General features: G+C 37.4%; 1 protein-coding gene across 1 annotated transcript; it reads right to left on the reverse strand.

Moving 5' to 3' along the window:
• Positions 1 to 3341: 3341 nt before the first annotated feature.
• CLEC9A (C-type lectin domain containing 9A) lies at positions 3342 to 13944 on the reverse strand. The gene is made up of 6 exons (XM_052641397.1): positions 13728 to 13944; positions 11106 to 11186; positions 7552 to 7698; positions 5329 to 5480; positions 4091 to 4212; positions 3342 to 3474 (listed from the first exon to the last, which is right to left on the reverse strand). Exons 1-6 carry the CDS (start codon positions 13942 to 13944, stop codon positions 3342 to 3344), a joined length of 852 nt encoding a protein of 283 aa, XP_052497357.1.
• Positions 13945 to 14611: the final 667 nt, after the last annotated feature.

Raw genomic sequence — 14611 nt, forward strand, 5'->3', positions numbered from 1 at the left:
GGGATTTTCCAGGCAAGAATACTGGATTGGGTTGCTATTGCCTTCTCCAGTTTTAGTATACTAATAATAATAATTAGTGAAATATATTAGTATAATAATAATAATTAGTGGAAATTCCCTTCCTGTAAGTCCCAAGACACTTTCACATCCATTGTCTCCAGGGAACAAGGTAGTCCATGCCTAGGGGAGCCTGCAGACCTAGGACAGAGACTGTCTATAGATTCATTAGGTTTAAGACAAGTATCCTCTCCAGATACTTGGTGACAATTTACCTGTCAACTCTGTCTTCTTGATATCCTTATAACATAAGCAGCAAAGGGATCGTGTTCATTTGAAGTACACAAAGCAGTGATGTCTAGAGATGACTGAGGATTTACCCAGACAACAGCAGCAAGCACAAGTAGAGTGTAAAATTCCATGTAAGATGCTCTTCTCAGCAAATTTACATATATGGATAATCTCATCCTCAACCAATATTTGAAGCAAATTCTATATTTATTTTCAAAGAGGAAACTGAGACATTGAGAGATTTAGTTAAAAGCACTGGAGTGTTAGTCTCAGGGATCCAAGTCATGAGTCCTTTTTATTTTTTTTTTTCTTTCTCTTTAAATTGGAGTGTAATAGCTTTACAATGTTGTGTTAGTTTCCGCTGTACAATGAGGTGAATCAGCCACATGTATACATATATCCTCTCCCCCTTGAGCCTCCCTCCCACCCCAACCCCCTATTCCACCCTACTAGGTCATTACAGAGCACCAAGCTGAGCTCCTTGTGTTATGCAGTAGCTTTGCACCAGATACCATTTGACACATGGTAGCTACACTCTCAGTTCCTCCCACCCTCTCCTTTTCAACCTTGTGTCCACAAGTTTGTTTTCTACACCTGTGTCTCTATTCCTTCCTACCCTGCAAATAGTTTCAGCAGTACCATTTTTTGATTCCATATATATGCATTAACATCTGATATTTGATTTTCTCTTTCTGACTTCTCTCTGTATAACAGTTCACTGCCGCAACTATTTTAGCCAGGACAAGGAAGCAAACTAGATGTCCACCAACAGATGAATGGGCAAAGATGTGGTACATACATACCAAGGAATCTTATTTAGTCATAAAAAGGAATGAAATTGAGTCATTTGTAGTAGTGTGGGTGAACCTGGAGTCTGTCATACAGGTCATGAGTCTTTTGATATGTGAGCAGTGGGGATGGTCAGTAAGAAGTAGAAAGGAATGCCGGGGTCCAGCCCTGGTGGATCCAGGGATTTCGAAGGGTGGACGGCGTTGGCATGAGAAAAACTTATTTAGTGATTGAGATAAGATTAGATTAGGAAGAAATAGTGTAGTAGGAGAATTAAGTGGAGGAAGAGGGCTGAATAGCTTGGATTACACGGAAGACCAATAAAATTCCAGACAAAGAATTTGCACCATCTATGTTGGGCCACCGGCGCCCGCTTGAATATCTAAGGGTGCCTCACCTTAGGCTCCCTTTCGTGCGGGTCTTAGCAGCCAGGGCAAGTAAGTAGACTTGGTGAGCCTCCGCGTCCCAGATGGAAATTCAGCCTGAGATTAGAGTAAAGAACGGAGGGAGGGGAAGGGAGAAAAGAAGAGAGAGAGAGACACGGGGGAAATCAGTCCAGCGACTGGCTCTGGCCCCTATTGTTCAGAAGGCCTTTTATACTTTTGATAAAACATGGAGATCAATGGGTAACACAAAGTTATGCAGCATTAGCAGTCCAGACTCTTATCAAAACCAGGCTTTTCTCTCTGCATACCTAATTGTATACACAAGTCTTAGGTAATTTACATCATCTTCCAGCCAAAAGGGCCAATTAACATTTTACAGCCTTTTTTCTGATAAGGGTTTGTCAACCAGAAAACTTATTTGTGTTGATCTTCCCAAGGTCTGGTGCCACTCTCAGAAAGCACTAAATAAAGTTACATTCTTACACAGCAAAGATACAGCAACTTATAACAAGCAGAGGGAGTACAGTGATTTACAGCAAAAGAGAAGCAATTAGCTCAAAAGTCTAGTGTTGCTAACATCAAAACTACTATGTATCTTTTTCTACATCCTGCTTACATTGAGTAACATCCTTCCAGGTGCCTAAAAGATAAAGAATATGGAGGCCTGGCAGCAGTCATTGAGTCAACAGTGAAAACCCTCTACCAATATAATTTTTAACTCTTTAGAAAAGGCTCTGTATCTTAAGATGCTTTCAAGCTTTGTGCCTGTCGCGGTTGGGGGGCTGTAAGCAATTCACAAGCTGTAAGAGGTCCGGGGAACCTGTTAGGCAAGCTAGAGAGCAATCAGAGGCGGTTAACTGAAACATCCCTTTCAAATGCAGAAGACTAAAGCCCTGAGTTGACTTTTTCCAGAGAATATTAGAAGAGTGGAAAAGCAGGCAGATTCTTATTTTTTGAGGGGTGGATGCTCAGGAAATTCCAGGGGGAAAACCTGAGGTCTGATTAGCCTTGCCATCAGAGCTCTTGCCGCATGACCTTGTCACGGGTGGATTTCCTCACGCTGGCTCCCGGCAAAAGGAAGATCACAGTTCTATTTTTGCAGTTTTTTTAAAATTTATTTTTAATTGAAGGATAATTGTTTTACAGTGTTGTGTTGATTTCTGCCATACAACAGCATGAATCAGCCAGCTCTTCCTTACTGGATACTGCTGTGCCAGCCTGACTACTCCTTCCACATACATGTAGCTCTGGTTGTTCTTCTCTCCAGTAAAATTCTGCAGTCCTAAAAATGATTTTGTCTTATAGGCAGAAGATAGCAGCATATCTTCCTTCCAATTTGAAAATCCGTGTCACTGTCTTCCCATCCTACCAGTCTGATAACATAATGCCTGGCAAGCCCAGTAAATGCATAGAAAGATTTTGCAAACAGTGAGTTTGAAAGGTCACATTTATTCATTTATTGAAAAGGGTATTGGTTAGCTAAAATTGCATCATCTCACCAGTGATTTATTGATTTTTCTGTAGAGTTTATAGTCACTCTAAATTTAAAAAAAATAGAAAGAGAAAGAGAAAAAAAATGACAAATGGAAATGATTTTTCTTCAGCTTGTTCTCCATTCTTTACAGTTTTGTCTTCTGTTGCTCTAAACCAATTTTATTCTTGGTAAGTAATTTGAGCAGTGTCAAAGAAACATATGGAAAGCATTGAGGAATATTACCAAGTGTAAAGGCAAGATAGGTTTTGGGTCCCAGGTAGCTGGTTTTACAGCCCTTGCACTGGTTTAGTTCTGTGCTGGCCCTTAGGCTCATTATTACAGGTTTTTGAAGATCTATTGCAAATATGATCATAATGGAGTGATCACTTTAAGCAAAATTTCTTTCAGGTAGAAGATCTTAGTGCGTACTTCTCACAGATGAAATATTTCCAAATGCTGCAGTTAGCAGAAGAAAGGTCATTGTCTCTGAGGTATCCACAGGCTTGATCGGTTGACTGGGGCCCCTGTCTTGGCAACCTGGAGCGGCAAGTCAGTATATCTGAGGTTAGGTGTGGGCTTAAGGAGATGTTCTTTGGGCAATAAAATGAGAGATGCACAGCTTTTTGTTTTAATATGGCACCCTCTTGTGGTAGTTTTCCGCTCCTTCTTCAATAACAGAGCTATTTTCTCAAAATAAAATGTGCAAATATTATTTCAATGGGCAGCATATTTTTTAAAATGCTTGAATACATAAAGATAGGCTCTAATTTCAAATCTCTCTTTCTGACTCTTAATATTCAAAATATGAAGGCACGGCTGACCAGTCTCTCCAGTTCTTTCTGAAATCTTACTATGGGAATTACTTAATTAGCACTCTCTCCATTCAATGATACAAAGGAAATGTACTTGATAATCACATAATGTCATTCATTCAGACTTTCAGATTTTGATGTGAATGTGCTCGCGTGGGGCTGAGAAGGAGAAAGATTTAGAAGCCACGTAGCTACTCTTTATCTTGGCTTGGATTCCAATCAAGCCTATGAAATTATCATGCTCATCATGTCTCCTGGAGGAAATGTAAGGTATAAGATAAAATTAATGGCTAATTTCCCACCTGTGTCTAATTCTTGGAACATTTCCCTTAGAAACTTACAGGTCAGCGGAAGGAGAGGAGCCATCCTGCCAAAGCCAAGGTTGGTTGGACCCGCTCTGTGACAGTCCTACCCAGTAATCATAGTTTCTTTTGATCTTCTTCAGGCTGCCCGTGATAAAGTCCTATAAGAAACAAGACTTGAACAGTGAACCAAGGTTGGAGTGGTACTCCAAAACAAACAAAAAGCTAATAAACTACCATGAAATAGAAGTGTGACATTTTGCCTCTACAAATGTAATTGGAACTTGAAGGCTGGAAAGAGAGAGACTTTAAAGAAAGTATACTTTCCCTTTTATTGCTAAATGATCAAGGTGGTAAAAACTATGAAACAAATAGGCATCTGATGTCAAAATAATTTTAATGGATTCAGAATTTGGCAGATAGTATATATATGTCTTTTCCAGGATACGTCAGTGTGAGAAATAGTTTAGAAGAGTCCAGCAGCAATTAACTGCAGGCATATTTTGTAGGAATAAATACTTCTAACTTTTGTTACTTAATTTGCACAGGAAAATAGTGCAAACCCATAACTGTCATTAGCTAGTCCAAGTTGCTTTGATTTATTACATATCTTTAACAAATTGTTCTATTATTCTTATAAAAATGAGCTTTGACTAATCACTGAATATGGCAGATAAACATTTTTAATAAATTCAGAAATGTGTACTGTGCTTTCTACTTCACACATAATTTATGGGTATAACGATTTCAAGAAAGCATCTTACTCATTAAAATATTAGTAAACTAGGTTTAATGTCAATTAAACAGTTCATTTAGCAAATGTTTATTTTCACAGGTCTCTCCATTTCATGATGTCACCTCACTTTTTGTACTTCTACTTTTCTTGATAATTATACAATTGTTATAGTTTAGTATACCTCCCTAAAGTATTGAAACTTCAAATTTAAAACAAATTAAACATATATACAATCATAATGTGTGCATATCTGGGAGTGGATTAGCAGTTACAAAATGGAATTTCTCTTGTTCCCTCCCTTTTAGAGTAACAAAGAACATAGAACTAACATATTCTCCCTGATTTCTGAATAAACATCCTGTATTTTGTTTCTCCAATTAAAAGGAAAACAAGGCATGCCAATTCCTACTTTGAATATTGAAACTTTTTTTTTCCCAACAAATATACCATTGTTACAGAGTATTAAGGAATTCTATGAGAATCAGTCTTTTCATTTCATAGGTATTTTCAGAATGATATGAAATCATAAAGCAGTGTTTACCATTTCTTCTTTGCTCTCTATTTGCAGAAGATCAGATTCCTTCTTCCAACAATCCTCTCTACTAGTGTGCCAAAATTTCCAGCTTTCAAAGACATAGTAACAACTTTCTCCATTCTGAATCCAGTTGTTTGGACAAGGGCTGCAGTTATAGGCTTCAAATATAAACATTTCATTAAAGTTATTGTAAAAATATTGGTAGCACACCTCTGCAAAAGAACCCCTTGTATTATTCCCAGTGAAGCTGAATTTTTTCCAATGATCCCCAACTTTTTTTGCACCAGGGATCAGTTTCATGGAAGGCAATTTTTCCATGGACCTGGGAGTGAGGCATGGTTTCAGTGTGATTCAAGCACATTACATTTATTATACACTTTATTTTTATTATTAGTACATCAGCTGCAGCTCAGATCATCAGACATTAGATCCCATAGGTTGGGGACCCCTGCTTTAACTCAATGGCTCATATGATGCAGTTCTCAGCAATTTAACGTCCTTTGAACCTGAATACAGTAAGATTTGTACAATTACTTCCAAATGCAATAGGTCTCTAAGAGTTTAAGATAAAATTAATTTGGGAATATTTTCCCGGATTGTTTCTCTTCTATAATAATTGATCTGATTATTCTATTTTTAGATATCTTTCCTCCTTTTAATTTACATCATTTATAATCTTCACTTGTTTGCTTATTGTTTTGTGTCCATTAATATTATTGGCCCAATTTAATTGAGAATGTAATGAGCCATTAGGTGAGTAGAGTGGTAAGCCTCAAGTTGATGTTTAAATTCTGAGAGTCAAGCATGAAAATGTTTCTCATATAGTGGAGAGAACAAAGAGTGCACCTTGAGGAGTGATTTTAAAATATGTAGGTGAGGAAAAATTGAACAAGTGACCAATACGTTTAATTTAGGACTTTGATATTACTAAGAAGTAAGTCTTAACGTTTCACCAGTTTTATAGAACTTATCTTAAGAAAAAACGTATTCATGAAAGAAGGATGCTCAGATGTGTAGAAGGGGAACCAAAGATCAACACTTTGACCAAGTGTTTCTAGCACAATTTTATAGAAGGAAAGACTCTCATACTTCCAGAACTGTAGTCTCCAGGGAAAAGCCTTCTACTTAGGGTCACGAATAGTTCATTACCAGTTTCCATGGCCCAGATGTCAAATTATTTAGGGCTCTTCTTCACTATCCTTTGAGAACGACTCTAATCAGTATCCTGAGTGTTATTAAAGTTATAGCATAAGCAGTGCTGACAATGGCAGTTGAAAGGCTGAGAACATGCTGGATTTGAATTAATCTCCAAAATGGATTTTGTCACTGATTTAAGCGATCATGTGACTGAGCGACTAAACAACAACAACACTGATTAAAGTTGATGATTCAGAGGTGGGCCTAATCCATGCTTTCAGCAGTTCGTAAAACATTGTATTTTTTTAAACATTTACTTGACTGAATCTCAATTAGAAGGAAATACCTGGCTTATTGACAATTACTAAAGTGATAGCCACTACAGAGGAGTTAATTTTCTAAATTTTATATGTAGATGTAAGAGTGTGTGTTCAGTTGTACCCGACTCTTCGTGAACCCATGGGCTGCAGCTCACCAGGGCTCCTCTGTCCATAGAATTCTCCAGGCAAGAAAGCTGGAGATACACACAAATTTGAATGATTGGATAAAACATAAAATGCTGCTTTTTTTTGTTTAATCTTACCTACTCATCTCACTCATTACATTTTGACGTTTGACTGTATATTTTCCTTTTTTTCTATTTCTTGGAACCTCAGTATTTTCCACATACTATTAATGTAATGTGGGCTTCCCAGGTGGTATTAGTGGTAAAGAATCAGCCTACAATGCAAGAGATGAAGAAGAAGTGAGTTCCATCCCTGAGTCAGGAAGATCCCCTGGAGGAGGGATTGGCAACCCACTCCAGTATTCTTGCCTGGAGAATCCCGTGGACAGAGGAGCCTGGTGGGCTACAGTCCATACAGTCACAAAGAGCTGGACACCACTGAAGTGACTTAGCACTGATGTATGTATAAATGACATTGAAGTAAAGAGCAGATCAAAAGTATCTCTCTCCTATTTTTTATGAAATCCTGACTATAATTTACATAGAAATATGCATTGCTGTGGGTTTTTTGTTTTGCTGTTGTTGTTTTGAGGAACTGGTGTATACATTGGTATCTGCACAGTGAAAATTGATTTTATATCAATTACCTGAACTGAAAGACTTCTGCATTAAGGTTTGGCAATATGTCATCTGTAGGTTGGGGTTTCTCTTCCACTGTGAGAAGTTGAGCAGTGCTCTCTCCTGTTGGATGAGTTTTTCTTGCTGCTGCATTATAGCAGTGGACATCTGAAACACTTCAAACAATAACAACCATTCCTGATAAAATACTGACACATAACAAAATAAACCTTCAATGCAGACTGAAGAGAACTACATATTACTCATTATATTTGTGAATAAAAGCTACAAAGGATGTTTATTTAGGTGTTCTGCTCATTCTTTTTTTATTGTGTTGTTCACTTTTTGATATTGAGCTACATGAACTATTTGTATATTTTGAAGATCAATCCCCTATTGGTTGCTTGATTTGCAAATATTTTCTCCCATTCTTAGGGTTGTCTTTTAGTCTCATTTATGTCGTTCTTTGCTGTGCAAAAGCTTTTAAGTCTTCTCGGTTTGTTTTTGTTTTTATTTTCACTACTCTAGAAGGTGGGTTAAAAACGATCTGGTGATTTATGTCAAAGAGTGCTCTTGCCTATGCCTCCTCTAAATTTTACATTGTTCAGCCTTACATTTAGGTCTTTAATCCATTTTGAGTTTATTTTTGTGTGCAGTGTTAGAGAATGCTCTTATTTCATTCTTTTACATAGCTGTCTGGTTTTCCCAATGCCACTTATTGAAGAGGCTGCCTTTTCTCTAGTGTATATTTTTGCCTCCTTTGTCATAGATTAGGTGACTATAGGTTCACGGGTTTATCTCTGAGCTTTCTATCCATTGATCTATATTTCTGTTTTTTTTGCCTGTACCATACTGCATTGATGACTGAAGCTTTGTAGTATAGTCTGAAGTCAGGGAGTCTGATTCCTCCAGCTCCGTTTTTCTTTCTCAAGATTGCTTTGGCTATTTAGAGTCTTTTCTATTTCGATACAAATTGTAATTTTTTCTAATCATGTGAAAAATGCCCTTGCTAATTCGATAAGAATTGCATTGAATCTGTAAATTGTTTTGAGTAGTATAATTATTTCACAATATTGATTTTTCCAGTCTAAGAACATGGTATATCTGTCTATCTCTTGGTGTCATCTTTGATTTCTTTCTTTCATCAGTATTCTATAGTTTTGCCATCACTAAAAAATCTACAAACAATAAATGCTGGAGAAGATGTGGATAAATGGGAACCCTCCTGTAGTGTTTGTGGGAATGTAAATTGATACAGTCGCTATGGAGAACAGAGTGGAGGTTCCTTAAAAAACTAAAAATAGAACTACTATATGACCTAGCAATCCCACTACTTGGCACATACTCAGAAACCCATAGTTCAAAAAGACACATGCACCCAAATGTTCATTGCAGCCCTATTTATAATAGCCAGGATGTGGAAGCAACCTAAATGTCCATCAACAAAGGAATGGATAAAGAAGATATATACAATGGAGTATTATTCAGCCAAAAAAAGGAATGAAATAGTGTCATTTGCAGAGACATAGATAGACCTAGAGACTGTCATACAAAGTGAAACAAGTCAGAAAGAGAAAAACAAGTATCATATAATATTACTTATATGTGGAATCTAGAAAAATGATACAGATGAACTTATGTACAAAGTGGAAATAGAGACACAGATAGAGAACAAACTTATGGATACTAAAGGGGAGGGGGAATTGGGATGCATTGGGAGATTACGGTTGACATACATATACTACAATGTATAAAATAAATAACTAATTAGAACCTGCTGTATAACACAGGGATCTCTACTCAGTGCTCTGCCGTGACCTAAAAGGGAAGGAAATCTAAAAAAGAAGGTAAATATGGATACATATAATGGATTCACTTCACAGTACAGCAGAAACTAATACAACATTGTAAAGCAACTATATTCCAATTAATTTTTTTTTAAAAGCTACACAGGATGTACAACAAAAAAGCTCTTTGCCATCCCTGTTTCCTTACCCACTCAATTCCAGCCCTTTAATGCACTCAGATTTATCAATTTATTTTTTATTCTTCCAGAGGTGTTCTGAAATTTACATGCAAATGAATATAAAGTTCCCTCAATCTTCTTTACACAAATGATAACAATCTTTTTACATGGTTTTGCAGTTTTCATTTGATCACTTAAAATGTATTTTTGACATAATACTATGTTAGTACATAAAGAGCTTTCTCATTCTTTTTTATATTGGATTCTATTGTATGAATATATCATGATTTATTTTAATAATGCTTCATTGACTTTTACACTATTTGTAATCTTTTGTTATTGTAGAAAGAAATACTGTAATGAGGAACCTTAGTTATACATAGTTTCACACATGTGTAAGTACATTTGTAAGATAAGTGAATAGGTCAAAGTTTTGTGCATTTACATTGCGTTAGATATTTCCAAATTACGTTCCATGTATCCTGATGCAAATTGCATAGGCTTGAATCTCCTTGACTTTTACACCACTACCACACTCACACTTCTGACACTTCTGTTCACCAAATGTATTGTCCCCATTCCACCCCACCCCCTTGCCCTGCTCTACTACACCAATTGGGTGCCCTATAATTTAATATAATTCTGACACTATCTTCCTGGAAATAGCATCAGTATCCCGAGGTTAAGAGCTCAGTCCCAAAGACTGCTCCCCACCTCAGAGGCCAATGCAAGTAGTAGATTCCCAGGTTAGCATGACTTCTTTCTGATTTGGCTACAAATTAGAAGTTTCCATGACTCCCTCCTCGGTTCTATTCATTTGCTACAGCAGCTAATTCATCACCAGCTAATTCCTCCCAGTTGGAGAAATGATTTGCCAAGGCATACAAGATATAAGAATTATCTAGACAATTGCTCTTCATCACTGTCTTTCTAAGCATATTTCTTTGTGCTAGCATAAGTGACAATAAAGGTTCTTGGTCTTTTTTCTGGAACCTGTGCTTCTGTAATTGTTACACTTTATAAAAAATTCATTTGTTATATATAAAAGCATGTTTTCACTTTGAACTGAAAGAAAAAAAAGAAATGTGGCAAAATATTGGCCCAAATAAAGTCCTCACATTTACCTTAAACATACTAAATTGTACCTTGTCTAATATAAACTGAGAAGTTCATAATAAAATGATCTATATAATTTAGAATAAATGTATATTAGAAAAGGAAGAGCATAGTACTGAAAACCTTCAAATTGCATGCTTTGGCATATTAACATAATTCATAAATGGGATCATAATATAAGCAATTATTTGCATCATTTTTCCCAAAGAGACCTATGGTATTAGATTTGAGTTAAACAGTTTGCCATTGAATATTAAAAGTTATCAGTGGCATCTGAGTGCTTTAGAGAGTTAAAGCTAATTGATGTCCCATAACTTAAATAAGGAAGTCATTATTTTATATAATTTATATTCATTTAGGTGTTTCTAGTTGATTTATTTATCTATTTATAAGTTATGAAGTTCCAGTTAAAATGATATGCATACACCTATGTAATGCTACATGTAGTATGCAACCTATCTATCTATATAGATTATTTTGAAGATATCTTTTTATACTTACATTTGATGCCCAAGGAAATGGAGGTTGCTAATGAGCCAATGCAGAAAATACATAAGATCACCGTCACAAGACACCATACTCCTAAACAAGGAATAGAAGCAATGAAGTTGATTTAGAGAAAGTAGGGGAAAGAAGTGAGTCAGTTCAGTTCAGTTCAGTTCAGTTGCTCAGTCGTGTCTGACTCTTTGCAACCCCATGAACCACAGCACGCCAGGCCTCCCTGTCCATCACCAACTCCCAGAGTCCACCCAAACCCATGTCCATCGAGTCGGTGATGCCATCCAACCATCTCATCCTCTGTTGTCCCCTTCTCCTCCTGCCCTCAGTCGACAGGAAAGTACTAAACTGAGTAAAATGAGGAGGTAACATTGTAATTGTGTATAACAGGAAAAGATGAACTCAAACTCTTTGAAATGCAAGTCATAATTTGGAAAAATGCCAGCTTGGACAGCTTTCACAATATACTTCTCTTATCCTTGTATGATGCCACCAGCTCAGTAACTTGTTAGATGTATTCTCTTCCAACAGTCTTTTAGAGATGATGGCAGACTAGGCAGTAGGCTTTAATTTTTGACAGCAAAAGGGCTGTTTCCAGGACTTCTTGGGAGTCTAGTGGTTCAGAGGGCTTCCCTGGTGGTTCAGAGACAAAGAATCTGCCTGCAATGCGGGAGGCCCAGGTTCGATTGCTGGGTCAGGAAGGTCTCCTGGAGAAGGGAATGACAGCCCCTCCAGTATTCTTGCCTGGAGAACTCCATGGACAGAGGAGCCTGGTGGGCTATAATCTATGGGGTTTCAAAGAGTCAAACACAACTGAACTACTAACACTTCCACTTTCAGTGGTTAAGAATCCTCCTGCCAATAAAGGAGACACAGGTTCGATCCCTGGTCTGGAAAGATCCCACATGACACGGAGCAACTGAACTGCTGCACCGCAACTACTGAGCCTGTGCTCCAGAGCCTGTGCTCCACAACAAGAGAAACCACTGCAATGAGAAGCCCACACACCGCAACTAGAAAATAGCTCCCACTTGTCACAACCAGACAAAGTCCATGTGCAGCAAGGAAGACCCAGTGCAGCCCCCCAAAATAAATAATAAATAAATGAATTAATTTAGAAAAGCTGTCTCCAATCTCCTCATCTCTGGTCAGTGTCATTTGCGCATGATTGATTCAAAGGTATTTCCCTTTGAACGCATGATTTTGGATAAGGAACATTTTTAAACACAATTTTGCAACAATTCGGGGAGGGAAAACGAATGAGTGATTTGTCATATTCTTAATGTTAGTGAGAGAAAAAAGCATACAATTTATCTCTGGATAATGATGTAGGCTGAATAATGACTCTCCCCAAAATGCCCAAAATGCCTATGTTCTAATCTCTGGAACTGATAAATGTTTCCTTATGAGGAGAAGGAGACTTTAAATGTATAATTAAGTAAAGGATCTTTGAATGGGAAGATCTTTCTGTTTTATCTGGCCCTTATAAGTGAGACATAGATAAGAGGAAGAGACTGCCATATAATAAAGGAAGCCAAGACACATTTGAAGATGTGCCACTGTAGCTGAAGATTGGAAAGGAGCCACAGGTTCAGGAAAGCAAGGATGCAACTCTAGAAACTGGAGAAGACAGGGAATGGTTTGTCCCCTAGAGCACTGTTCCCCAGTCTTTTGGCACCAGGGACTGGTTTCACGGAAAACGGTTTTTCCATGGACCAAGAAGGTGGGGATGGTTTTGGGATGATTCAAGTGCATTACATTTGTTGTGCACTTTATTTCTATTATTATTGCATCAGCTCCAGTTCAAATCACCAGTCAGTTCCTAGAGCTTGGGGACCCCTCCCCTAGAGCCTCTCTATGGAAAGTAGAACCACAGCACCTTGGTTTCAATCCAGCAGAATCCATTTTGGACTTCTGATCTCTAAGACTGTAAGAAAATAAAGCTATGTTGTATTATGCCCCTAAGTCTGTGGTAATTTATTACCTAAACAAAAGAAAATTGATATAAATATTTTATATTAAAGACAGAACTAACCCAGGCTGGTGAGTGTTTGCCACTTTTCTCAACCTATGTTTTCTCTTTTATTTCTTAGTATTTATCATATAATTTACAGGATGTTTTTTAAGTAAGTAAGTAAAGTCACTCAGTCATGTCCGACTCTTTGTGACCCCATGGACTGTAGCCCACCAGGCTCCTCAGTCCATGGGATTTTCCAGGCAAGAGTACTAGAGTGGGTTGCCATTTCCTTCTCCAGGGGATCTTCCCGACCCAGGGATTGAACCCTGGTCTCCTGCATTGGAGGCAGATGCTTTAACCTCTGAGCCACCAGGGAAGTGCTAAAATTACACAAAATATGTGAGTTCTTTCACTTATTTTCCAAATCCAGGAATTCTTTGTCTTTTCAGCAACAGAGAGAGAGAGAAACCCAATGTACTACATACTTGTCAAGTCCTCTACTTCTCCTCCACTTTATTTCATTTTTAATATTAGCATGTTATGCATATTATTATACTTTTAAGTGGGTTATTTCAGATTATAAATATCACCTTGGGCTCATCATAGAACAGGAGAAAAGAAAACTCATAAACCACAGGGTCTTAGTGTAAATAGTTAGAACTGGTTACCTGAATTTTTGGTGGAAGACAGATGTCTCTGATAAGGGTTTGATGTTGGAGTATCCCACTGAAGAGAGGTGTATGTTTCATCCTCTTGCATGTCTGGGATGCTTTGATGGATAAGGCAGTCCACATGAGAGGCTGAGACAAATTCTCCTTTTGTAGTCAGGAACAGATTAATGCAAGAACTGAAATTAGCTACCTTTTCACACCCCTGGGAAAACATGTAGCGTTTAAGGAATAGAATAGATGCATCTTCATCCAGAAAGTAGAAGTTTATGAAGTTTTAGCCAAAGCATAACTGGGTAAAGAAGGAAATGAGAAAGAAACTGAACCAATATGGCCAGTTACAGAATAGATTATTGTTCTGGTTTCTACAATGTAGCAGATGCTGAAGGTGATAGTACTGGATTACTGTCAAGATGAAAAGGACAGAGAATGAGCTTATATTTGGGATAGAATATGAAGATGAGGATGACCTTGATAGCAAAGAATGAGGATAACTCACATTGGGCAAACCAGTAAGGAAAGAGTTGTACATTACTGTACATCTTTAAACAAGGAAGCTGGGAAAGGATTTAATCCCTAAAATAAATGTACACATTATATATTAGTTGGGGTGATGCAGTTGTTGTGACAAGTAAACCTCAAAACAATTATTAACACAAAGTTTATTTCTCATTTACATAACATTTTGTTACGTAGTCCAAGCTCACTCTGCTCACAGGCCAATTAAATGAGAGATGAAGTATTGAGGCAATGAATAGGAGAAGATGGCAAATGTCTCAAAATAACCATCTTATGGGGACTTAATACCAGATTCTTTTATAGAATAGATGGGATGGGAATGAGGAGGTAAAATAAAAAAGGCCATCAATCTTACAAATATTTCC

This window comes from Budorcas taxicolor, chromosome 5, assembly GCF_023091745.1.
Source record: "Budorcas taxicolor isolate Tak-1 chromosome 5, Takin1.1, whole genome shotgun sequence".
Classification (NCBI taxonomy): domain Eukaryota; kingdom Metazoa; phylum Chordata; class Mammalia; order Artiodactyla; family Bovidae; genus Budorcas; species Budorcas taxicolor.